The sequence below is a fragment of the Cupressus sempervirens genome, chromosome 8 (genome assembly GCF_028749045.1).
Source record: "Cupressus sempervirens isolate cs-2001-9-10 chromosome 8, ASM2874904v1, whole genome shotgun sequence".
NCBI lineage: Eukaryota > Viridiplantae > Streptophyta > Pinopsida > Cupressales > Cupressaceae > Cupressus > Cupressus sempervirens.
The window spans coordinates 685,811,808-685,838,743 of NC_143125.1; the positions used below are offsets into that span (position 1 = coordinate 685,811,808).

The 26,936-nt window shown below is 36.4% G+C and overlaps 2 protein-coding genes across 5 annotated transcripts in view; one reads left to right on the forward strand and one right to left on the reverse strand.

Annotated features, from left to right (window-relative positions):
- LOC149544311 (transcription factor LHW-like) overlaps positions 1–26,936 on the forward strand; it is a 113,118-nt gene that overhangs the window by 8,581 nt on the left and 77,601 nt on the right. The window lies entirely within an intron of this gene.
- Positions 978–2,701, reverse strand: LOC149544312 (uncharacterized). 2 transcript variants are annotated; one of them, XM_089796386.1, is made up of 3 exons: positions 1,951–2,701; positions 1,580–1,856; positions 978–1,472 (listed from the first exon to the last, which is right to left on the reverse strand). In XM_089796386.1, exons 1-3 carry the CDS (start codon positions 1,992–1,994, stop codon positions 1,086–1,088), a joined length of 708 nt encoding a protein of 235 aa, XP_089652512.1. In that variant the 5' UTR covers positions 1,995–2,701; the 3' UTR covers positions 978–1,085. The 2 variants fall into 2 exon arrangements, with proteins under 2 accessions (XP_089652512.1, XP_089652511.1); XM_089796385.1 differs by having other exon boundaries at positions 1,580–2,701.

Below are 26,936 nucleotides of genomic sequence, written 5' to 3' on the forward strand. Positions count from 1 at the left end.
TGAGATAAAGGAAGGCAAGAATTTTTTCCCATCTTGAATTATATCACTGGTCCAATTTTTGACTTCATGCAGTTGAGCTGATATTTCTTCTATGTTGCTCCCATTGTCTTGAGGAAGGGTTGCCTGATGCAACTATTGGATAGGCTGGCAGTCTCTCCAATACTTGTTTTTCGGTCTCCAACTTTACAATCCTCTAGTTTTCCTTCCTCAACCTTTCTCTAATTGAAACCATGCCTTAGTGTGTAGATCAATTGTCCTTGTAACTACCTCTAAGGAAGGATCCCGATGATCATCCTAATCCACTGGACCCAATTCTGTTCAATCTACTGTATAGTAATCTTCTCTTAGCACATTTTTTTCATCTTCCAGTCGATCAGGAATATCAAGGCCTCTCCATCTAATTGCCCTCATCATGCCCACTGACAATCTTGAGAAAGATAGCTTCCTCACATGAAAGTCATCCTATGCATTGGCCCAAAAATCTTCTATAGTAGGAATATGTTTGAATATGTTTTCATGAGATGCCTTTATACCATTAGAATCAAATCCTTGTCTTGCTCTATACTATCCTAGATGATATCACTCTAACTCTTTCTCTACAGCTGCAAAGGTGACAGGATTGGGGCAAGTATCATTGCCTATTCCAAATGAGAAGGTAATTCCTATCTCACCTTTAAGTTTCATCATTTTGTCATAATGCTCAAGTTGCCTAGCCAACCTTAGTTGCCGATTCGTGACACGAATCCGATTCGGGCACGTGAATCGGATCCGTGGATTTGGGATTTTTTTTTTTCCCAATTATGATTCGTGGAGGATTCGTGCATATATATATATATATATATACTATAAAATAAGAGAAATATACATAATTCTAAAACTAAATCATTTCATAGTATGAATCTAGTATACTTGATCAATGACATTGATAATTAATCTATTTTTACGATTATAAAGAAAATCAACACATTCACATTGAATTACTGAAAGTGAAAGCTTGTAACATTCAAAATATAGATCATTAAACTTAAAGTTTATAACATGATTTACTCATAAAAGAGTCAAGAGTCAACACTAAAGTTTTTTATTTAATCATCAAATGGATTTTCAAGAAAATCCGCATCAGAGGGGTACTGGTGAGCTGCAAGTGCTGCATCTGTATCAGTAGAGGAACCCAAACCACTAGTAGTAGAGGGGATTGTTAACTCATAATCCTCCTCCTCATCATCCACATCAATCAAAGTGGATCTAGCAAGATCTCGGATGGTCATATCTAAATCAGGAGTCTCGGGTGCTACATCCCAAAGCTTTTCGGGCCCCTTCTTGTACTTAGGATCCTTCTGTGACAACAAGCGCAAATTGTTGTGAATGAACACAAGGTCTTCTGATTTTTTTGGAGCCAACCGGTTGCATTTGATTGAGTGGATAAAGGAGTAAGTACTCCAATTCCGCTCAGCGGCAGAAGAGCTGGCAACCTAAAGAGAAATTAAAAATTATCAATACAACAATCAAGATAAATAAATTAAATAATAAATTCAAGGAATTGAGAATGTTAACCTTAAGCTTAATTTTACAAACTTACTTGGGATAGGACCTTTATGGCAAGAGGTTGGAGGTACATGAAGGCTTGCCCATGAAGGTACCACCATTTGATGGCACCCATCCTGCTTTGGTTTGCTATGGCAATAGGGTCAAAATCCTCACCTGAGTTGAAAGCAGCAAATTCACTCCTCACAATTGCCCCAATCTCTGGATCTTGGAATATCTTAGCTAGTGCCCTCTTATACCCATCTGCAACCTCTGCATCTCTAAATGGTGGCACTCTACCTGGAAGGCGAAGTACATCTGCACAATAGTACCTGGGGATAACAAAAGACAATTGAACACTATCAAATATCAATAGCACAAACATTGGATAAAATAAGCACAAACATTTGATAAGAACTACAGTACCTCGGGGATAGAGCATATGCAAGGAGGTGCAAAGGTGTGGTCATCTTGTTCCATCGATGATGAACAATTTTTTCCACCTTCTTGTAAAGGGTGTCCTCAGGATCATTCTCCCTCCTATGTATGACCTAAGATATGAAATATGAATAATAATTATAATTAGTGAATATGTCAATTTAAACTTTAGAATCTAGATATCTCTCAAATAAAAAATTGTTGTAAAAGAGCGTAAAACTTACCATTTTAATTTTTTCCAGCATACTATCCATGGAATCATAAATATCCCCAAGGCATGGCTCATCACTATCTGCGAAGCGAAGCATTGCCATTATTGGATCGGTGATTTCCAACACATAACTCACAAGACCCCACCAATCCTCATCTAGTATCATTCTTCTCACATTTAAAGCCCTTGCTGTATTGGAATTCTTCCAAATGCCCTATTGGGGGCTAATGACCATATGCTTCAATGCTTCTTTTACCTTCACAAGTCGTCTCAAGACGATTGTGTGAGAGGCAAAGCGGGTTTCAGCAACCTAAGAACATGTTAAACTCAAGTTAGTAAAACATTTAAAAATTAAAACATGTTAATGTAAACAACAACAGAAATTAATAATTGTGGAATCCAATAATATTCAATTATATATTAAATATAAAAATTTACCTTCAATAACTCCAAGTCCGAGAAACTCCTAAAAATTGCTTGTGACATGTGGTGATTTGTCACAAACATTTGAATCTCTTCAGCTTCCTCATATATCCTTTTCACCGAATCTATTTCGGTGCCAATTGCTTTCATCACTAAATTGAGAGAGTGGACGGTGCATGGTGTCCAAAAGATATGATCATATCTAGACTCTACAATTATCCCTGCAGCCTTGCAAAATTTTGCATTGTCCGTGACCACTTGAACAACATTATCAGGACCCACTGACTCTATGGCATCAATGAGAATGCGTGAAATAAATTCTGCATCTTTCACTTGCCCTTCACAATCAACTGCCTTCAAGAACATTGCCCCCTTAGGGCATACAACAATAACATTGATCAATGGACGGTTTCTACAATCTTTCCAACCATCCGAAATAATAGACACACCCGATTGAACCCAAAAATCTCTTATTGGTTGAAGTTGAGCCTCTACATTTTTCCTCTCATCATGTAATATGGTAGTGCGCAACTTCTCATAACCAGGCGGTTTGTAACCATGGGGTGCATCATTTATTGCTTCCACCATCTCCCTAAAATAAGGTGATCTAGCAAAATTAAATGAAACACCATTTGTAATTAAACAACGTCCAATTTTGTGATCAGCAATGTCTCTCTTTTCAATTTGGAATGCCCTATCTAGTGGGCCTCTCTTGCGGGTGAGTGGAGATGGGTCTTCATCTTCATCATTTGTAGTTGGCATAGGCAAAAAAGGATGTGTTCTTGTGTTTGTTTGATCAGATGATGGTGTTGGTATATTTGTTTTTTGGGAAGCACCATGTTTTGCTTTTGCAACTGCTCTATCAGCATCATCTTGCTCTTTTGCTAATGCTGCTATTTGTGCAGCTGGTAATCCCTTCTTATCACTACCTTGACACATGTGAATTCCTTCACCCGCAGGGCCCAAAAAATGTAGTTTTACTCGGGAATAGGAGCTTCTATGTTGTATGTTGCAAAAATTACATTTCCATATGTATGCCCCACCCCCAAGACATTGTGCAACTCTTGTTGTGTGTCTCCATAAAGGAGACCCCTTATCAATTTTGAAGCTTGGTGATGCAGCCCCACCCCCACCCACTGAGCCTTGACTACTCATTGTTCTATTCTTGCAATCTAGAAAAGTGAAAGAAAACCATGCTTCACACTTGCACAAAAACTTGAAAATTTGGAAAAGTAAAAATAAATCAATAATCTATGAAAGAATTCAAGAATATGGTTGAAATGCATACCTTAAACACTTCTTGCAAGGTATTTGAAGCTCCACAACCGATCTCCTTCGAATCCAAGCACTTCACTTCAAACTAGCAAGTATGAGAGAGCAAAATAGAGAGCAAAATAGAGAGCAAATGAACTTGCATTGTGATTTAGAGGGTCATTTTTAGGGTTTAGGGCCAAAAAAAACATAAAAAAATGATAATGGGCCCACGTTTTTGCACTTTCCTCCTATCATTGCCGCGAATTCACGCGGATCCGCGCGTGGATCCTCGAGGATCCGGGCAAGATTCGTAATCCTGCCTGTGGATCCGTAAGGATCCGTGGGCCGCGGATCCTTACGGATCCACAGGCAGGATTACGAATCCTGCCCGGATCCTCACGGATCCATACATGGATCCGGATCCGAATCGGACCTGAGCCCGGATCCGACCTTTTCCAGGCGAATCCGGTAACATAGTAGCCAGCTCTATCAAAAACTATCTTGTCGGGTGGGTACCTTGGAAGTCTCTTGGGACAAACTATACTTCCTGCTACTCTAATATATGTAAATTGTGGAAATTTGATGAACCAACTCCCATACTTCTTAACTTTTGCTTTCGCTTCTGATGAGAGCCTCCTAGTAGGTGCCCCTTGTAATATCCTTACTGTCTTAATGGAAAAGGTGTCATAAAACATCTTATAATCTTTGGTGTTGTGCAAATGAAGCTATGGATAGCACTCATGCACCAAAAGTTGCCCCAGTCACTCCTAAGGCCTTAAGTTCAGGATTTTCATATAGTCTCGCAATCAAATAAAAAAGATAGGATCCCATGTAGAATTGCTTTTGATCTTGTACTGTCCTAAGTTGCAACTCTAGATTTTCACTTATAATTCTAGCCCAGTCAAATTTTCTCTTTCCATTTTCAATTTAATCAATAAAGTAGTGCCCATGATTCGGTTGAGAAGCACAATAAGGTTGCAATACTTCGGCTTGAAATCTAACATGGTGAGCTTTGACGACTTGGTGACTCCCTTCTTGCCTTCGTGTAACCAATTCTGCTTTAGATGAATGAAGTAAGCCTCTTCATTATCCTGAAATAACTTGGCCATCTAATCCATCATTACCACTGTCATGCCTTTATGCTGGAGAATATTAAATACTTCTTTGACCACTTGTCCGCTAATGTTATCCAACACTCTCTTCCCTTTATCAAAAATGATGGACTTGGTCACAATATCAAACTGGGATGCACACTCCATTACCAATTTTGGACAAGACAAGGTAGGAGGGAAAGCCGCTGCGTGTACAATTCCGCTCTTGTATATCTTCTTTTCCATAGGAGATCGTCCTTCCTTCAATATGTTCTTCAATTGTAACATCTTCATCGTGTTGATATTGGTATCACTTATTCACCTCACTATTGAGAAGAAGGTGGTCTTAGGTATCATGTCTTGTCTTTTTTGGTATTCGTGCCCTTTGGGTTCTTGCTTACACGAACATCTACCATCATAAATACTTATTTATGCCCCTTCGTTCTAAATGATATGGACTAAACTTATCAATCTCCAACCTTCTTTCTATCGATGGAATCTAGCGTATTTCTACCTTTCCAAATTCTATCTCTACACTTATCAATCTCCAAACTTCAATCCTAGGGGTGGGACTACCGCTTATTTCTGCCTCTTCGTTACCTTAGGATGGACTACACTTATATCTCCCAACTTCAATCCTAGTGTTTTCTAGCTTATTTTTGCCTCTCCAAATGTCTTATCATGATATCTACACTTATATTCCCCAACTTCAGCCTATCAATGGAAATGATGAAGTGGTGGATGAAAAGTGCAAGAAGAAGATAAGGAAACGAATAGAGCAAGAACAAGGAATAAAATTTGTCTTTAAAACCAATCTTCACCTCTAAAAATGAATAAGAATCTTACCTTAAATTTTCCTTCTACCAATAATCGGACCTCTTCAAGTTCAGATCAGATTTTAAAAATTTCAATCCTCCTTGCAAATAATGATGCCCTAGCCAAAGAAATGCTTGCAAAAATCTGCTCACCTCTAAATCTTGACCTCCTTGCCAAAATCACCCAATTTAAAGGAAATTGCTGCCCTAGGGTAGAAAAATCTGCTCTAAATCAGAATTATGGTTCTCCAAATTCACCCAAAGTTGCCAAAATTCAGACCCTAAATCACATTGCCTCTTCACCAAATAAAATTGCCAAAGCTGGAAGGAGAAATTGCTACCAAGGATGGAGAAATCAGACCTCAAAAAATAGCCCAATTCTACAAAAAATTGGATCTGCCCCAAAAAATTGCCCTAGGGAAGAAATTGCCCAAGCAAAGGAGGAGAAAAATGCTGCCAAGAAATGGAAAATCTGCCCCAAAAATTGCCCAAGCTAGAAATTCGCCTCCCTTAGAAGAAAATCACACATCCAAGGAGGAAAAAAGGAATGAGGAAATAAGTAGAGGGGAAGCCCTTCTTATACCAAACTTTTTGCCTCTCCAACTGGGCCAACCTTCCTAGAGGGAAAGCAAAATAAAATTAGTCCCTAAATTAATGGCTGATATTTGAATTCAATATTAAATTTACTTAGCCCTATAGTGAAATCAGCCCATTTAATTGCTAGTTTTGATCAGAAATTGCAAAATAGAAACAAGGTAAGCCTAGGAGATGTCAAAATTTTCATTCAATAATATTTTGGCAATTAAAATATTATTAAAATCAAATTTAGCAAGCTAAAATCAATTTTCAATTCCAAATTATCAATTTCCTTTAACATTTCTAAAATCTTCTAGACAAAATTTCAACCAAATTAATGCAATTTTGCAATTCAATCCAATTTCAAATTTTTAACACAATAAATCCTTTTCTCGGCAGTCAAAATTCAAACTCTAAATCCAATTTCACTATCAAAATTTCTTTTCACCAAAAATTTCAAAATTTTCCAAAATGACTATATCTAAAATTTATTTTGAAAATGCTCAATCTTATACAATTATATCAAATTTTCAAAAATCTAAGTCCAAAATTTGCAAATTTGTCCTGCTAGACATTATTTTAACCATCGAAAAAATGGTGTTGAAACTTGTTTGGCCTTAGGACGAAATCACATGTTCCTAAAAGTCAAGTTTCGCACTAGGTAAAAGAAAATCAAATCAAATCCTGGCCCAAAGGCGTCCAAGGTGTAAAATCATCAATTCAAAAAAAACCTCTAGACAACCCCAAATTTTGCCAAGGCGACCAAAAAATTCCCAACACTCACAAAACTTGCAAAGGCTTGCCCGAAAAAGGAGGTCCCCATGTTACAAGATTGGTTGGAAGCATTAATGTTGATGATATTACTATGGAGTAGTATTACTATGATGACATGTTACATTCATGACTGAGTTTATCATTGATGTCAACATAGTAGTTTTTTGCGGTATTTGACAGAAGAACAACGGAAAGAATAAGTTGGTACGGACGACTAGTTGAGCATGATAACCACTTGAGGTTATGAGAGATACGTCTGAGTATCTGGTATATGTAGTTAACGTTGGAAGCAGAAAGGACAAGCCTAGAAGAAGTTATGTAAGTTTTGGTGATGTATGTTCTGAGATAGAGTTTACAGAGGCATGTTCTAGTAAACTTGTTATATCTCCTAGCAGAGTTGATATCTTGAGGATCAAGGTTGAGGACATGAAGAAACCATGTTGGTGATTATGTGGCTAAACTCACTCGTCATAATATTGCGTGTACGGAAATTTATTCAAGTTGCAAGGCGAAAGATTAAGGTTATCGCTAAGTGTAGTGTGTTCTTAATGTGGTCCTCTAATAATTAATTGAGAAGGTCTAACAGCCAACTCAGGGAATTGTTTTATAGACTCGATATAAAGGGAGGACACTTTCCTTTATCATGGTATGGATGAATGTGGATTATGAGTTGATGATAAGCAACAGAGAGTGTGGAATGCAAAGTTAAGCAGAGCAGTGCAGAAGTGAAGGAAACTTCATTGCCGAGGTTTTGCTGAGTGATCCGAGGTTTATGACCTTGTCTACAAGGACTGATAGTGATTGGTTCAGTTGACAAGACAGAGGAAAGAAAAAGATTATAGTAAATTACTTGCTTGAGCAGTGAGCTCTCCTTGTAATTGAAATTGCATGTTTAGATAGTGGGCTCTTATTGCATACATTATACCACAACTCCTAATAGGGTTGGAATCTCCTAATAGGGATTCAAAGTCTCCTAACATGGACTCATTCTACTAAATGTGTAATAGACTCCTAATAGGGTCCATCCTCTAACAAGGAATATTTATATTAGTACATCATCTTATGGGCATCATTCCTGCTGGGGTTTTCCCTTTGATCAAGGGTTTCCCTAGTCAACATAGCTGGTGTAATGGTCTATGTGCATCTCTGTATGGTTGTTGTTTACTTTGGTTGAATGGTTAAGTTTTTTTAAAGAAGATAAATGTTTGAATTATTGGAAAACTGATTCACCCCCACCTCGCTCTCCCCTTCCTCACCCCGCCCTCCCCTCTCGCAGTTATCTTGATGGACTATTGTTTCTAACAATTAGTATCAAGGCATCAAGTCCTTGAAGAAAAAGTTTAACAACTTTGGGAGATCTATGGCAAACATGTTCAGGAAAGATACTCCAAAGTTTGATGGAACAAACTATGACAGTTGGAAAGAAAAGATGAAGACACATTTGTTGTGTATGGGTTTGGGATATTGGATCTTGACAAAATCAGCAAAGACAATCATTGAGGAAAAGGATTTGAAAATTTTCACCGAGGCAGAGAGAGATCTTTTCATGTGTGACATGAGAGCTAGGGAAACACTATTGATTGCACTTATAATCAGGTAAAATCACTTGCTACTTCACATTTGATTTGAAAAGCTTTGGAAAATAGTTTTGAAGGTGATGCAAATTCTCAGAAGTTGAGGCTACAAAGTTGGATTTGTGTGTTTCAAGATGCTAAAATGATGGAAGATGAATCTATAAGAACATATATAGGTAGGATATCAGAAATTATTGCAGGTATTAAAGCTCAAGGAGGAACCAAAGAAGATGATGAGGTTATATGGAAGATATTGAAGACTCTAACACTACCATTTAAGTTAGCAATTTAGATGATACAGTTATTGATATCATGTACCAAAGATTTCATAAAGGAGACATTGCTTGGAAGACTTGAAGTAGTTAAGAATAAACTTAGACAATCCGAAGAATTGACCAGAACAGAGACAACTTTCAGTGCCTTGAATATTCGACCTAACTTATTAAGGAGCACAAGTGCTAAAGGAGATTTTGCTAGCAGCAATAGATCTGAAGAAGACAGAAAGATTGAAGGAGGAGCAGCCCTTCTGGTAAGAAGAGAAAAAGGAGATAAGAAAATCTTTAAATGTTGGACTTGTGATGAATATGGTGATTATGCATCTAAGTGTCCTAAAAGGAAGAAAAAGTATAAGGGAAATCATAAGCCTAGAAAAGCTAGAGAATGTTTGTATGCAAATGAAAACAATGATTCTGGTGGACAAGCATTAACTGCTAGGGATGATAAAATTGGCTTTGTGGCAATTGAAGAAGAAAACCCTAAGAAGGTAGCTTTGGTATCACAGGTTGAGAAGAAATCTAATATCTAATTGGATAATTGATAGTGGTTGTTCACATCATATGACTAGTGATATGAACAAGTTTGTTGACTTCAAAAGTCAGGATGGAGGAATTGTCAAAGTTGGAAACAATGTAGCATGCCAAGTAAAAGGTATTGGATCTATAACTCTTGATGGTAAAACTAATATTGAGGATGTATACTTTATTGATAGTTTAAAGCACAATCTTTTGAGTGTTGGACAATTAGTAGATAAAGGTTATCAGTTTTAGTTCACAGAAAAGACATGCATGATCAAAGATAAGGATGGAAAGGTAATTGGAATAGGAACCAAATCTAGAGGTAATGTATTTCAGTTGAATCCTACTGAAATGACATGTTTGGTTGCAAAAGTAGATAACAATTGGTTATGGCATAAGAGATTCTGTCTTATAAACTTTGATAGTATTGTCAGGACTAGTAGAATGTTTGTAGTTAGAGATTTTCCAAAGATTGTAAAGCCTACTAACACAATTTGCAAGGAACATGTTTTGGCAAAGCATAACAAAACTTCTTTTCCCAGCAAGAAGTTTACTAGCACAACAAAGTTGGAGATTGTACACATAGATCTCAATATTCCTACAAAGACTAAGGGATTCTATGGTGAAAGGTGTTTCATGATTCTAGTTGATGATTTTTCTAGAATGATGTAGGTTGCATTTTTTAAAGAAAAATCTGAGGCATTTGACAAATTCAAGATATTTAACAATAGAGTTGAGAATGAATTTGGTGTGAGGATTAAATGCTTAAGATCAGATAGAGGAGGATAATTTACTTCAAATGAGTTTAACATGTTTTGTGAAGAAAATGGAATTGAAAGACAACTATCAGCTCCGAGAACCCCTGAACAAAGTGGCGTTGCAGAGAGAAGAAACAAGTCTGTTACAAAAGCAGCTAGAGCTATGTTAGCAGAGAATGGTGTATCCAAGACGTTTTGGAGAGAAGCTGTGAATAAAAAAGTCTACACTATGAACAAAGTGCAAGTCAGGAAAGAAACAAACAAGACCCCTTATGAACTATGGTTTGGTCACTCACCTATAGTTAAGTATTTTAGAATATATGGAAGTGTACATAAAGAGAGATGATGACATTGGTAAGTTTGATGCTAGAAGTGATGAAGGTATGTTTCTTAGTTATTCATTGAAAAACAAGGCTTATAGATGTTATTATCAGAGAACTAAGACTATTATGGAGAGTGCAAATGTGAAAATTGATGAGAAATTTATAATACAAGAGAGAATAGTTGATTACAATTCAGATGATTATGTTGTTACTAAGCCAAGGAATGATAAGGTATTTCTTGAGACTAACAATGATTTGCAGAATAAAGGAGAACCAAGGCAGGAACAATGCTCGGAACCTTCAGTAGAGCCAAGAGTGGAGATAACAACTCCTACTTCAGGAAAGAACATGATAAAAAATCACCCATCTGAATAGATCATCGGAAGCAAAGACAAAGATGTGATGACAAGAAGCAAATTTAATGAAGAACTATGCTTGATATTTCAAGTTAAGGTTAAGAATGTAGATGAAGCATGTAAAGATGACTATTGGAAGCAAGCTATGAAAGAGGAATTGGATTAGATAAAAAAGAATGATACATGGGAAATGGTCCCTAAACTAGTAGACAAGAATGTGATAGGAGCCAAATGGGTATTCAGGAACAAAAGGAATGAGCAAGGAGAAGTTGTAAGAAACAAAGCAAGATTGGTATGTAAAGATTACTCACAAGAAGAAGAAATAGATTATGAGGAGACTTATGCTCCAGTGGCTAGAATAGAAGCAGTAAGATTATTCTTAGCATATGCAACACAAAAGAAATTCAAAGTATATCAAATAGATGTCAAGTAAACATTTCTAAATGGAGAACTTGAAGAAGAGGTATACATTGAGCAGCCTAAAGGATGTCCTTCAATAGATGAAAATGACATAGTATGCAAACTAAGGAAAGCATTGTATGGATTGAAGCAAGCACCCAGAACCTAGTATGCGAGGTTGGACAAGCATTTGACAAAGCTTGGATATAACAAAGGTATTGCAGATAGTAATTTGTATTGGAAAGAAACTGATGATGGTTTGATGATTTTGGTAATATTTGTTGATGACATTATATTTGGAGGAAATGATGAAGAAAGTAAGAAGTTTGCAAAAGAAATGAAGAAAGAATTTGAAATGAGTATGATAGGAGAGATGAAATATTTCCTAGGATTGCAGATTGTATAGAATAAAGAAGGAATCTTTATTTTTCAGATTAAGTACTTGAAGGACTTACTAAAAAGGTTTGGTTTGGAAATATGTAAACCTGTTGGAACACCTATGCTAACAAGACACAAGTTATCTACAAAGGATGAGACACCTACTGTTGAGTAGAAAAAGTATAGATCTATGATTGGAGGATTGCAATATCTGGCTCACACAAGGCTGGATATAGAAAATGCAGTTGGAATTGTTGCAAGATTCCAGGTTGATCCCAGAGAAGCATACTATGCAATAGTAAAAAGGATATTTAGATATTTGAAGGGGGGCATCTGAGTTTGGATTATGGTATGACAGATCTAATGATTTTACTCTAAGTGCTTATACTGATGTAGATTGGGCAGGCAGTATGGATGACAGAAAAAGCACTAGTGGAGGAACTTTCTTTCTTGGAGGAAGATTGGTTTCTTGGTTAAGTAAGAAGCAGGATTGTACATCACAAAGTACAGTAGAAGCAGAGTATGTTGCGGCATCAAATAATTGCAATCAAGTCATTTGGATGAAGCAGTTCTTGAAGGATACAAGGATAGAAATCAGTGAACCTGTTGTTATACATTGTGACAACACAAGCATGGTAAATATGTCTAAGAATCCAGTATTGCATTCGAGGACTAAGAATATTTCTATTAAGTATCATATGTTAAGAGAAAAAGTTGCAGAAAAGGAAATCAGATTGGACTATGTGAGCACTAAAGAGCAGATTGCAGTCACTAAGCCTCTTCCCAAAGAGACTTTTGAGTATTTGCAAGGTATTCTTGGGGTTATGCCCCTTCTTACATCAGAGTAGAAGATGCAAGAGTGCATTAGTCCAAGGTAATTGAGCACCATTGTTTCTTTGGACTGAATGCTGATGCTTCCTGTATGGGGGAGTATTTGTGATGGACAGAGTCATCTAGGACTCTTGTTGATATTTTTTTGAACAGTGTCTTTTGACACTCGAGCTAATAAATTGTTGCAAAGTTTGATGTAGAGATGTTGGTTGCAAAAACTTTTAACATTGATGTTAATGGGGGAGAAGTTTGGCATGAAAAGCATTATAGTAAGGGAGAAGTTTGGCGGTATGTTGAGGGAGAAGTTTGGCATAAGCACAATATGTGGAATGATAGTTTGGTACAAAGCACATTGAGGTATATCAATGGGGGAGTATGATGAAGAGGATTTGAAGACTAATAGTCTTTTGTTGGTATTCTTGGAACTAGATGTTTTTCATCTATGTTGCCATCAATGCCAAAGGGGAAGATTGTTAGAAGATTGTTGGAAGATTAGTTGGAAGCATGAATGTTGATGATATTCCTATGGGGAGTACTACTATGATGATATGTTACATTCATGACTGAGTTTTTTATTGATGTCAACATAGCAGTTTTCTGTGGTATCTGAAAGAAGAACAGTGGAAAGAATAAGTTGGTACAGATAGCTAGTTGAGCATGATAACCACTCAAGGTTATGAGAGATACTGTTGAGTATTTGGTATATGTGGTTAACATCGAAAGCAGCAAGGACAAGCCTAGAAGAAGTTATGTAAGATTTTGTAATGTCTATTCTAAGATAGAGTTTACAGAGGCATGTTCTGGTAAACTTGTTATATCTCTTAGCAGAGTTGATATCTTGAGGATTCAGGTTGAGGACATGAAGAAGACATGTTGGTGATGACATGGCTAAGCTCACTCATCATAATATTGCGTGTATCGAGAGTTATTCAAGTTGCAAGGTAGAAGATTAAGGTTATCGCTAAGTGTAGCGTGTTCTTAATGTGGTCCTATAATAATTAATTGAGAAGGTCTAACAGTCGACTTAGGGAATTGTTTTATGGACTCGATATAAAGGGAGGACATTTTCCTTTATCATGGTATGGATGAATGCAGATTATGAGTTAATGAGAAGCAGCAGAGAGTGTAGAATGCGAAGTTAAGCAGAGCAGTGCAGAAGTGAAGGAAACTTCATTGCCGAGGTTTTGCTAAGTGATCTGAGGTTTGATATTTGGATCCGAGGTTCGTGACTTGGTCTACAAGGTCTGACAGTGATTGGTCTGGTTGACATGACAGAGGAAAGTACAAAGGAAAGAAGAAAATAATAGTAAATTATTTGCTTGAGTAGTGAGCTCTCCTTCTAGTTGAAATTGCATGTTTAGGTAGTGGGCTCTTCTTGCATACATTATACCACAACTCCTAATAGGGATTCAAAGTCTCCTAACATGAACTCGTACTATATGTTGTAATAGACTCCTAACAGGGTCCATCCTCTAACAAGGAATATTTATATTACTACATCATCTTGTGGGCATCATTCCCACTAGGGTTTTCCCTCTGATCAAGGGTTTCCCTAGTCAACATATCTGGTGTGATTCTCTGTGTGCATCTTTGTATGGTTGTTGTTTACTTTGGTTGAATGGTTAATTTTTTTTAAAGAAGATAAATGTTTTATTTATTGGATAACTGATTTACACCCCCCTGTCTTAGTTATCTTGGTGGACTATTGTTTCTAACACCCCATAGTTTTGGGCGATGGTGTGAAAACTTTAGAACACTTGCTCAATTTGCATTGAGGGCAAAAGATATATTGAAGAGAAGACAAGTTACACCTAAGGTAAGAGATAAACCAGTTGGTGATAAGAGCAAGGATATGCTTTTGATTGAAGAGGAACATCATCAGAAGATTCATGGAAAAGTTAGTGGCGACAAAGAGTTCAAGGGTACTTGTTTCCAATGTGGAAATGTTAGACATAGGGCTTTCCAATGTTTGGTTGGTTCTAGCAAAAGAAAATGAAAACAAAACCTAGTAGCACATTGGGAGCAAGTTGATGAAGATGAACTTGTTGGAGCGGTTGCGCTTGAGAAGGGACTCTCTGGTGTTTAGAAGAGTTATCTTGAGTAAGAAGGAACTAGAGCCGATGTAGAGAAGACAATTGTTTTGAATTATTCATAAATTTGGTGGCAAATGTTGCAAGGTAATAATGGACAACGGAAGTATTGACAACCTTGTATTAGAGGAGATGGTACAGAAGCTAGGATTAAGGAAACTTAAACACCATTATTTGTATGGAATAAGTTGGTTTCAGTATGACCATATGGTGGAAGTGAAAGAGCGGTGTTGGGTTAAGTTCAACATTGGGCCATACCAAGATGTGGTATTGTGTGATTTGGTTAACATGAGTGTTTTCCATTTTTTTAAGGGAGTCTTTGGGAGTACAATGTTGGAACTATACATGATTGCTGGAGGAATGTCGTGTCTCTCGTGCAGGGTGGAAGAAAGTTCACTTTAATTTCTTTGAAGGAAGAAGGAAGGCTAAAAACCTAAGTGTAATGATGACATACCTTAGGAGATTAGATTGTTTCAGATTAAAAGGCGCAACAGCTGACTAAAAAGGTTTATGAGTTTTTACAATTGTTGGAAGATTTGACAAATGAATTTAAACTATTGGAATTGAAGGCTGGTGACAACTGAATGGCATTACAACGACAGGTTGCCAAAGTGTTATTGTGTGAGCAGGAAGATCTTGTGAGTTGATCAAAGGTGAGGAAAATACTAAGCAATAACAAAGTTGAAGTCAAGCAACTAGAGAAGAAGCAAACATTGATTGTTTACTATAGAAGCGACAAAGGCAAAACCAATTGGTGTGAGTTAGATAATCAGAGAAGGGATTGTGGAAGTAGTAGCAAAGCATTACTTGATGATGAATGTTATACTACTAGGCTTTTGAATTTTTATTGTTGACACAACCATTTGTAAAAAATGTAACTTATAGATAAGGAGGACATGTGGATTAAGAATGAGCATGGGATTTATGTCATAAATCTTTTTAGATGTACATAAGTTCCTTTTATGGAACTTCTTCTGTCTACTTGGGGTATTTGATGGAGGAGAATCCAGGGGTAGTTGGTATTCTTGAATTACCCAAAAATATTTCCTTTCTATTTTTTTGTATTCTATTCCAGTTCGATAGTTTCTTGTGTTTTAGGTAGCAATTGGTCTAGTTGGCTCGTTATATTATGGGAAGCCTATCGGCGCATCATTCTATGTTGTTACACACATGGAAGACCTACTTGTTTGTTCGCACATCACAATGTATCTAATTGGGAGTGTTCTTATGGATTTGGGTCTGAACCTATATGTTTGTAATACGTTTCTTTGTTTTGGAGATTGTTGATTAGATAAAACAACTTGTGGTTGGGGATCCTGTATATAAGAAACATAGTAGTTGGTAGCTTGGTGGTCCTAAGACTAGCCAAGAGATATGATAGTGAAGATTGGGAATAAGGCTTTTGACTTTTGTAATGAGGCATGTCTGTTGAATAATCTTTAAATTGCAGTTGTAGGCCAACTTGATGATAATTGAAGATCACATTTCCTTATTGGTCGGTATTGTGCATTGTTTTGTTTTGTTGTTTCCTCTGTGGTGTTTCTAGCTACAAGGTTGGACATCTCCTTTAGAGATTTCTGTATCTTTGACTGTGTCAAGATCTTGTACATAGATCATCTAGAGTTGCAATTGACCCCAGGTATGCTTTAATAATTTTTCTTTACTGAAAAGAAATGGTTTCCATTGTGTGGGAAGCTAATTGCAGAAACATGAGTTGGATTTTCTAGAGAATGTAGCATGTAGATTGAACTGCATATTTTCCCTTCTTCTCAACTTAAAGAAATTTATGTGTCCCATGGTGATTATCATTATGCATAGAGGTGGTGTTGATGAACTCATCTCTCTTTGTTAGACTATCATGTATTTTCCCAAAATTAATTAATAGTAGAATATTATAAAAATTTAAGTGTTTTCAACACTGGTTTAAGTGTTAAAAAATAAAATACAAATATAAATATAAATATAAAAAGAAAAGGTTGTTTCAAATATTGGTGTCAAAATAGGACATATGAGTTCTAATTAAAGGAGGCATTTCAAAAGCTTCAAATTACTTATTTGATAGTTGGATTTATTTTACACTTAACATTCATTAAAGATCCAATTTTAGAGCACATTCAGGGATGAAATCCCCTTGACTATAAATTCTATGGTTACATGGAAACCCTACTTTTACCTTGATAATTCTTCAAGGATTGCACTTGTGCTGATTGGTGAAATTTTCTGAAATTTCAGGGTTAAGCGATCACAATTTGCAAGCTAATAGAAATTCCCCATCTCAAATTTTTGTGCTGAGACGCTCATTTCATACTTGCTACAATTTGGTGGTATTTTATTTAATATTTGTTTCAGATCCAATGAAAATCTAGTGTCTTTTAATTACTATTGGGCACTGCAAACCAAATCATCATTATTGTGGGTTTAGGCACACCATAAGAGGGAAGGCAATTACTCTTGTGAAGTCACATGATTCATATTTCAAGAAAAATTGTCACAAGGAAGCATTTACCAACACCATTAGGAGAGAACAGATAATAAAAGTGGGGTTGTAGCTGATGAAGATAGGCCAAAAATGGGATCAAACTATATGGAATCCTGTTGGAATAGTAAATCCTTTTCATGCAGTTTCTCACATGTGAGTGCAATGTAACAACAGTGCTATATTCTTTTGAAGTTTTTACCAATGGAAGGGTACACAGACCAAAAAAAAAAAAATTTCTTCCTGACAGAAAGTCTGATTGGAAATCTTTCAATGTACATACATCATGTTTACATTTGTTCATGAAAAAAGTAACATTTCAATGGGGCAGGGCTGTACGAAATTACAATATACTGAAACTATCAACTGTAGCATTAAATACGTCACAATATAAGGCAGTGAAGATTCATTCAGACTTGAGCAGCAGGTTTGAAAGAAGAACAGTCAACAGCAGCTCCAGAATATCTCATTTTATAACTATTGGTAGGCCTCCCTAGTGCAGCTATAGAGAGAAGTATCATGCCCCAAAGTATGCCAAAGCACTAAACACTCAAATCCTTTAATCAGCCACCTCCAACCCAGCAGACTTCTTTAATGACAAGAAAACATACTCAGACATTTTTTCTGTAGCAGACAGTAGCATAAAAAACACAAGGGTGATTCAATTATAAGAAGATTCACTGCTTCCGATACTTCCCAAACTGAAATCTGAGAACTTACAGGGGTTCAAATTTGAAGAGGTGCTACAAATTTGACACATATAATTTCTAAAATAGAGCATGCCTTGCAGAACTCTTTGAAGTGTATTACAAAAATGCTAGTTGATCATCAAGTCTTCTCAAATGCAAGGATGAGCATTGTGCTGCATCAGCAATAACTAATTCAGGGCACAACCATAGTTGGACTACTCACCAAGTACTCCACGAGTTTTTCTGGCTGATGAGTTTTTTGCCAATTAAACTTGCAACTCGGCCATCTCAAGAATCAAAGAATTTTTGGCAAAAAGTGAATTTTTAAAAATGACTCGCTTGCACTTTCAGACAAGTGTTAAAGGGTAAAAAACGTTTTTTTCTTTACCAGTTTGTTTTGCTGCATTTGGAGGCTTGAGTAATGGAGAGAAAAAAGGTTTCAAGTCCTTGTTAGGTGATTGCAAGCTATTGAAGGTAGATTTGATTGGATTTCAAGAGGATTGCAACTAGTTTTGGAAGAAAAGTATCTTTTCCAGGTAGGTTTGCTGAGTTTGTTTTTATAATTTTACAAAATGTTATATTGTTTTTAGTTAAATGTAATTGAATTCAAATTCATTCCTAACTAGTTAGAAATGATTTTGAGTCATTTGAAAACATTTGAACACTATGTTCGATTTTTTTTTTAATCTATTGTTGTTATTTTGAAGAATATGTAGTTTTTTTAAATAACAAACCCTAGCTGTTTATCACACTGGCTTACCTAGTTTCTATTTCTAAGTTCTAACTTTTTAAAATTATTTTTCTGTCAACTTGAATTTGTGTTTTAAATTTCTGTGTAGTGCAGTGGTTGAGTATTAAATAAGCATGGCAAGTTCAGAGGAAGTGTGGCAACAAACACCATACCCATCTAGAAATATAGGCACTCGGCCTAGAAATGCAAGAGATAAGGCATGGAGGTATGCCTATAAAGCTCTAGATGAGCTTAGGAAGGTGATATGCATTCAATGTAAAATAGCAATTTCTGGAGGCATAAACCACCTCAAATAACACCTTCCAAGCATAAGGAAACATGATTCAAATCCTTGTGACAATGCAAGTGAAGAAATAAAAAGATTCATTAATGCCCTATTTGTAGTTGTGAAGAGAAAAATTGAATAATGAGAGGGGAAGATTAGCTATGAGGGAAGCCATTTTTGAATATCAAGGTGTTGCTATTGATGTTGAAGAAGAAGAAACACTCGAGAACATAGTGGGATCTTTTCGTGCCCCACGGATTTGCAAATAAAGTGCGTCTTTTACTACTTCCACTCCCTCTTCTAGAGAACCTAGTTCTTCATCACCATTAGCATTAGCGATAGGGAGCTATCTTTTTCCCAGGAATGCACATGGAGCACAACCATCATTAGAGGGCATTGGATGGAACAAGGACGTGTATGAGAAAACTGATATTGCATGTGCTGATTTTTGGTATTTCAACAATATCTCAATGAATGTGGGTGATAGTCCCTATTAGCTGAATTCGGTGACCACGTTGGCAGTTTTGAGTAAAGGGTGCAAGGCCTCTTCTCGCAAGGATTTGAGTGGAAGGTTAGTAACTATAAATAATTGAAACCCACTTGAGTTCTTTTTCTTTATTTAAAATTTTAATTGTTATTTCCAATTTATTATTGACACTTGATTTCACTTTAATTTTGTAGGTTTCTTGACAATGCAGTTGATAGGGCAAGAGCAAGGGTGGAAGAGCAAAAACAAGAGTGGAAGAAATATGGCTGGACCATTCGATTTGATGGGTGGATAGATGGAAAAGATATTACCATTATTAAAAAAAGTTGGTTGCTTTCAAAGATGATGTGGTGTTTTGGAAATCTGTTGATGCCTACAATAAAGTGAAAAATGCACACACATTGGCATTAATGTTGGAGATTATTGTCATGGTGGTGGGAATAGAGAATATGGTGTAAATCATCACAGATAATGCGGCATCGTATGTGGTAGCAAGTAATATAATTTTTTATGTTGCATATGAATACTGAATCAAATTCTATGGTATTATTCAATTTCTCTTTGATGCAAAATATGGAAAGTTGACAACTAATTATTGATTTTGTACTAATATGTCAGGTAGAATCCTCCAAGAGAGGCACCCCACACTTTTTGGTCACCTTATGCAACACATGTCCTTGGCCTTCTTTTGAAGGACATAGGAAAACTTGATTGGGTGATTCTAGTTGTGGAAGATGCAAGGTGAGTCACCAAGTTTATCTATAATCACCCATGGGTTCTAAATTTGATGAGAAAGATTATTAAAGACAAAGATTTGGTGAGACCCACTTTCACAGGGCTTGCAATGATATTCTTGACGTTCCAAAGTATTATCAGCAAAATATTGCCTTTGAAACAAATGTTTGTGCGTCATGATTGGGTTGCTTCACCTTACTCAAAGAAGGTTGAAGGAGAGGTTGTGGCATGGATAGTCTTTAACCAATTTTTTTTGGTCAAGGCTACTAAGATTGTGAAGGTAACTTCAAAATGTTAATTTTAAAATTATTCTTGAGAGTTGATTCAAGTTTGATTATTAATTTAGCTTACTGTGTTAGTACCTAATTTGTACTTTTTAAATTGTAGATGTCTAAGCCTTGGTTAGAGTTCCACACTTAGTTGATGGGAAACAATCCCCAATGGAATGTCTTTGTTAGGCCATGGATAGGGCCAAAGAGTCTGTTAGAAATTTCTACCATGGGGACAGGCTCAAGTTCGATCCCATTTTGGAAATAATTGATAGCAGGTGGAACTATATGCTCCACCAACCCATTCATACAACAGGTTACTTCCTCAACCCTTGTTTCAAGTACCATGGTTCTTCTTGAGATTTTACTAAGACTTCATTTTATTTTATTTTTTAGGTTGTATGCTAAGACTTGATTTCACTTTCTGTTTGTTTTAGGCTGATGATTCCTCTTTAGATTCTAATGGAAAGGCCATGGACGATCTCTCTGTATGCATTGAGAAGATGATATCTGATGTTGGGTAGAGAGACCTTGTTGTGTCCGAACAACAAATCTACATGGAATCAAATAGTAATTTGTTCACTTGTGAGCTGGCAAAGAAAGAAAGAGGCACTCAAACCCCATGCAAATCATAAAATTTCAAAATTTAAAACATTTGCAATTTGATAAATTATTTTTTCTCTTTTTTCATTGCTTTATAACTTATTATATTTTTTTTTTCAGATTCCTGGTGTCAAAATTGGGGTGGTAATACCACCAATTTAAAGAAAATTTCTCTTAGAATCTTGTGTGATCCTTGTAGTGCATCTCATTGTGGGCATAATTGGAGCTTATTTGAGTCCATCCACACAAAGAAAAAAAAACAAATTGACTCAAAAATGGCTCAAATACCTTGTTTATGTGCAATATAATCTTAAGTTGTACATGAAAAAGGCATAGTGTTCGATACCTGGTCCACTTGGTCTAGATGATATAGATCCCTATTCTGATTGGACGACATACAAGCCAGGTCCATTGTTTTCAGTAGATGACATTGCTGATTTTGAGAGGCAAGCCATGTAGGAGGAGGGGGATGGATTGGATTTCACATTAGATGACATTGAGGAGGATTATGATGAGTCATTACGAGTGCCATGGGAAGAAGGAGATACATCTAGGACAGAGGGAATCAGTGGGGATGCCAAGTGAGGAGACATAGCTGCAAACTTCATAGTCACGCTCAATGCAAGGCTCCTCTTCTAGGCCTAGATCCCCTCCCTTTTTTGGTAGTAGAGATGGGAAGAGGAAGATGTGTTGCAATGAACTATAATTGTTTAAGAGGTTGCAGAACTTGAAGCAAAACAATTTGATAGTTAACGAGTATATTGAAGAGTTCTACAATATGATAATTTGATCTAGTTCAAGACGAGTGAATTATTTTGAGGATTAGTACAATTGAGGATGCTTATTAGTATGCTCTGAAGGTAGAAGATAAGTTGACAAGAAGACAAGTTATCCCTAGGGTTGGGGATAAAACGATTGTTGACAAGGGCAAAGATAAATTTGTGATTGAACAGGAACTTGATCAAAAGATTCATTGAAAGGGAAGAGGCAACAGAGTGTACAAAGGCACTTATTTGAAATGTCGAAATGTTGGACATAGAGCTTTCCAATTTTTGGTTTGTTCAAGCAAGGAAAAATATAACCTAGTGGCACATGAGGAACAAGTAGAGAAAGATAAACTTGTTTAAAGGGAAGATGCATTTGAGATGATAGAATCTCTAATGTTCAAGAGAGTTATTTTGAGCAACAAGGAACTAGAGCCTATGCAAAGGAGGTAGTTGTTCCGAATTATTTGTAAATTGAGAGGTAAATGTTGCAAGGTGATAATGGATGGTGGAAGTAATGATAACCTTGTATCGGAAGAAATGGTACAAAAGTTAGGATTGAAGAGACTTAAACATCCTTATCCTTATGGGATAAATTGGTTTTAGGATGATCATGTCGTGGAAATGAAAGAACAATGTTGGGTTAATTTCAACATTGAACCAAGCTGACATGAGGTATTGTGTGATGTGGTTAAATGAGTACTTTCCATGTTGTGTTGGGTAGACCATGGCAATATGGTGTTGGAGCTGTTCAAGATTGTTGAGGAAATGTTGTTACTATTGTGAAAGATGACAAAAGATTTACTTTACTTCCTTTGAAGGAGGAAGGAATGAAAGCCAAGATATGATGAGAACTTACACCTTAGGAGATCAGATTGCTCAAGTATGATGAGAATCATAATCTAAAGTTTCTAAACATAGCAAAATAGCATCACACAATCTTAACCCATCACCAAATCAAAAATATGCATAGCATGACACGATTTGAGTTAAGAAACTTTGTGACAACATCAAATCATCTGCACCAACATCAATGAATTTGCAAAGAAAATCTGAAAGAAAACCAAAATCTTTGCAATAAAAAGAAAACTGAAATCTATGCAATAAAAAGAAAAGCTCTATAACATCAGCGTCGAGATATGTCGGGACATCAAGATGAGTTTTTTTGGACATGTGGACAAAGAACAATTTTGGGATGGTGGTGGGGGCATTTTGTAAACAATACATATAGAACTTGCAATGCTAATAATGAAATGATATTTCGGCATAACATACCAAATTGAAATACTTGAACATAACAAAACTGCAACACAAACCAAAACCATTGAACATTCAACATAATAACATAGTACATACCTAATAGTAGCATTCAGAATCAAAATTCAAATAGAAATTCAAGTACCCATCCTAGTGGCGGCGTGGTTGTGGATTGACAGAGGTGGGGGTACTCGGTACTCCAAGTACCCAATGTAGCCATGTTCTAGGGACAAATACTTTTGTAGGGGAGCAAGGGGTTCAAGTGCCTAGGTTTCATTGAAGAAAACTAAAATCTCTGCAATAAACTCTACAACTTCACCCACTTTGACATCAATGACAAGTTGGCTGTGACAAATGAGATAGTAAATGCTGCCCCTAAGAAGATGCTTGTATGTGAATAGAATTTAGTCTGGAGTAGCCCTTCAAGCTTCTGATGAAGAGTCTCAAAAGTATCCTTATCAAGGAATTGGTAAATACATCTGCCGATTGATCCTTAAGTGGCATATGTTGTAGGGGCACCCATTTGGGTGCATTTTTTGTCTTTACCTTTAAGGTGGCTTGTGTAAATGTTCCATAAGGTCATTTAGGACCACTTGGTATCATTTTGATCCATTTTGGAGTGTTTGAGACCAAGTTGTCAACAGTTGTAAACATTGCAGAAACATCGTCAAAGTTGTCAAGCAACTTCTAATACAAATTGTCAAATATGTTTTGGATTTTAAAAACAGGGTTAGTTGGTCAGTTGGACAGTTGGAGATGATGGAAATTATATAAATTGTGTTCCTAACTTGAATTTGGGTTTCAGAGATTATGAGGAAGAAGAAATCTTTAGTTTTGTGCATTATTTTTTATTTTTTCTAACATTGCAGATTGTTCTTTTGGTTTGTCAAAAACCATGCCTAGGGTTTCCAGAGTGACAAAAATATTCACTTCTCTTGATTGGTATGGTGGAAAATGCTAAAAATTGGTGGAGGGTCCTGTCTTGACATGTTCTTCAATATTTCTGAGTTGCAAGTTCTAGAGGTAAGCTTTGCACATGTTAAATTTGACTGATCCATCTGCAACAGTGTTTGACAGTTTGTGGGGCAGAAAATGGAAGATTTTATCAAAAAAAGACAAGGGTATATTGAAGGTGCATAATACATGTGCTGGTAGGGTGTGTATGGAATGTCTTTCAGGTCTGATCCAAGTGTAGAGACATTGAGGATAGTTGGTATGTTCCCTTGTTCCTAGAAAGGGTAGAGTTGACAGTCCAATTGGACAGTGTAGGCAGAGTCTGAACCAATGAATCGTATCTTGTATTAACCAATTGGAGAATCATTTCTAAGAACGTTGAAAGACTCTGCATAATCCTACATTAGGAGTTTGGAATGGAATTGTATGTTAGTGTACTCATTAGAACAAAATGATTGTCCACTTACATGAGTAATTGAAGATATTTCGTACAAATGTGTTGTTGCATTGTTTTGGTCAATGAAAGGGAGTTGTATCTGATCCTTTAGGCCTCATAAAGAGTTTGTTCATGTCATTTTGAAGAGTCCAAGGCATGTGTGTTATAAATATTCATATGTAGTCCAATAAAGTGGTCTAAGAGTACCTAGGCTGCACCTATGTTGGGGCTAGTGAGAACCTCTATATGTTTTGTGTGTTTGTCATGTTAGTTTTAAGGTTCATAATACATAATACATGTGTTGGTAGGGTGAGTATGGAGTGTCTTTCAGGTCTGATCCAAGTGTAAAGTCACTAAACATAGCTGGTATGCTCCCCTGTTCCTAGAAAGGGTAGAGTTGACAGTCCAATGGGACAGTGTAGGCAGAGTTTGAACCAATGAATCATGTCTTGTATTAAACAATTGGAGAATTGTTTCTAAGAATGTTGAAAGAGTCTGCATAAGTCTATGTTAGGAGTTTGGAATGGAATTGTATGTTAGTGTACTCATTAGAACAAAATGATTGCCCGTTTGCAGGAGTAATTGAAGGTGCTTTGTACAAATGTGTCATTACATTATTTTGGTCAATGAAAGGGAGTTGTATCTGATCCTTTAGGCCTCATAAAGAGTTTCTTTATGTAATTTTGAAGAGTCTGAAGCATGTATGTTTAAAGAGCCCTATGTAGGCCAATAAAGTGGTACAACGAAGAGCACATAGGCTGCACCTATGTTGGGGCTAGTGAGAACCCCTATAAGTTTTGCATGTTTGTCATGTTAAAGGGCCTTTCTCTGCATCACTTTGGTGTTGGAGCAAGGAAGACCAGGTAGAGCCCATAAGAAAATATAATACAAGTTAAGTTGAGGACAAGCCAAGATGCCTACAAGGGTAAATTTGAAAGAGCAATGGAAAGGATAGTCAAAGAGATGAAGTACTCACTTGCTATGAGTCAAGAGAAATGAAAGAAATCCTTGATGCAAGACTCAAACAAGTTGAGATTAATTAGAGAAGAGGAGTGGTCATAGGAGATTTGAGTGAACAAGAAGAAGTGGGAGAATTTGATCCACAACAAGAAAACACTTAGGAAGATAGTTATGTTTTAACAGGTAGGCTGGAAAGATTGATTAAGGAAGTCAAGGTAGAGGGTTCCAAGGTGAAGATGGAACTTTTAGTATATTCAAGTTGTTTGAACCATGAGGAACTTTTGGATTGGATAGGAGAGAGAAAAATATTTTAAATCTGAGGATGTACTTGAGGAGAAACAAGTGAAGTTGTCTAGAATCAAATTGAAAGGACATGCCTTCCTTTGGTGGGACTATGAGAAAGAAGAAAGGAGGAAGAAGGGTAAAAATAAGATTATCTCTTAGGGCAAGAGGGTGGAAAAGTTGAAAAGAAAATTTCAGTGTAGTGAATACACCATCAAATTGTATATAAAACTACAAAAACATGAAGAAAAAGGATATGGATGTAAAAGAGAGTTTTAAAAATTGAGTATTAGATTAGGCCACATGGAAGATGATGTTGACAAAGTTGCAAGATAACTTAGTTGGTTGAGACATAATCCACAAGATGAAATGAGCCTCCAAACACCTAGGACAATTGAAGAATGATACCAATTAGGCTCAAAACTTAAAGAAAAGCTACAAAGCAAGCAAAAAAAACAAAATAGAGGCAGAGGAAGAGGATCATATGTTGATAGAGGGAATTGTTGTCACAAAAGTTTGCACCAATGCTTGGGATATGACCCCCAAGAAACCTTGTGAAACATGGAGACAACCTCCAAGTATGGGGCTTGTTCTTTGAGACTGAATCTCCAAAGAAGGCCAACTTTCTTATAGTTAGGGTGCGCCTAAACTACCAGCTTTCGAGTAAATGGGAAAGAAGGATTGCAAAAATCTAAAAGGGTGATGCACCAGATTGAAAATGTGATTACTCCTTTCTATAGCTGCACAAAACATGAATAAAGCACCCAACATACATAGATCTCAACTCTACTTTACTCATTAGACTCATATGGAGGCCACGAATTATCAAATGTTGTAAGAATTTTTTTTTAGAATACAACTTCAAGTAGATTCAATGATATATGTACTAAGAAGACAAAAAACAAGCAATCCATACAAGGAAAGAAAACTGCACAAGATAGGTAAAACCGATGCAATACTCAATAGAATATAGAAAAGATATGATTCAAATAGAAACCATTTTATTCATCAGAGTCATAAGATTTACAATCAACATGTCAGGTGGTAAAGCCTTTACAGTTGTGGTCAAATACAAAGAAAAGCGACTCATACCTCAATTTGATCCTTCACCTCTAAGCTATCACCCCTCACGATGCCCCTAACTCAAAATCTATCCAATCACTCCCTACTAACGATCAAAAGCCCTAGACTAAGCAAAATGCTCCCATAGGTCAATATTCAAGATGTTAAATATCCCTGGACAAACATGTTAGACCAATCGACCTAAAATTACAAACAATTACATCAATTAAAGAAATTTCTCGAAATGATTCATCTACCAAGTTGGTTACACACGAGATCCATGTCAATCAACTTCATCAATCAAAAACTTCCATCGCAATCCACAATCAACAAGCTA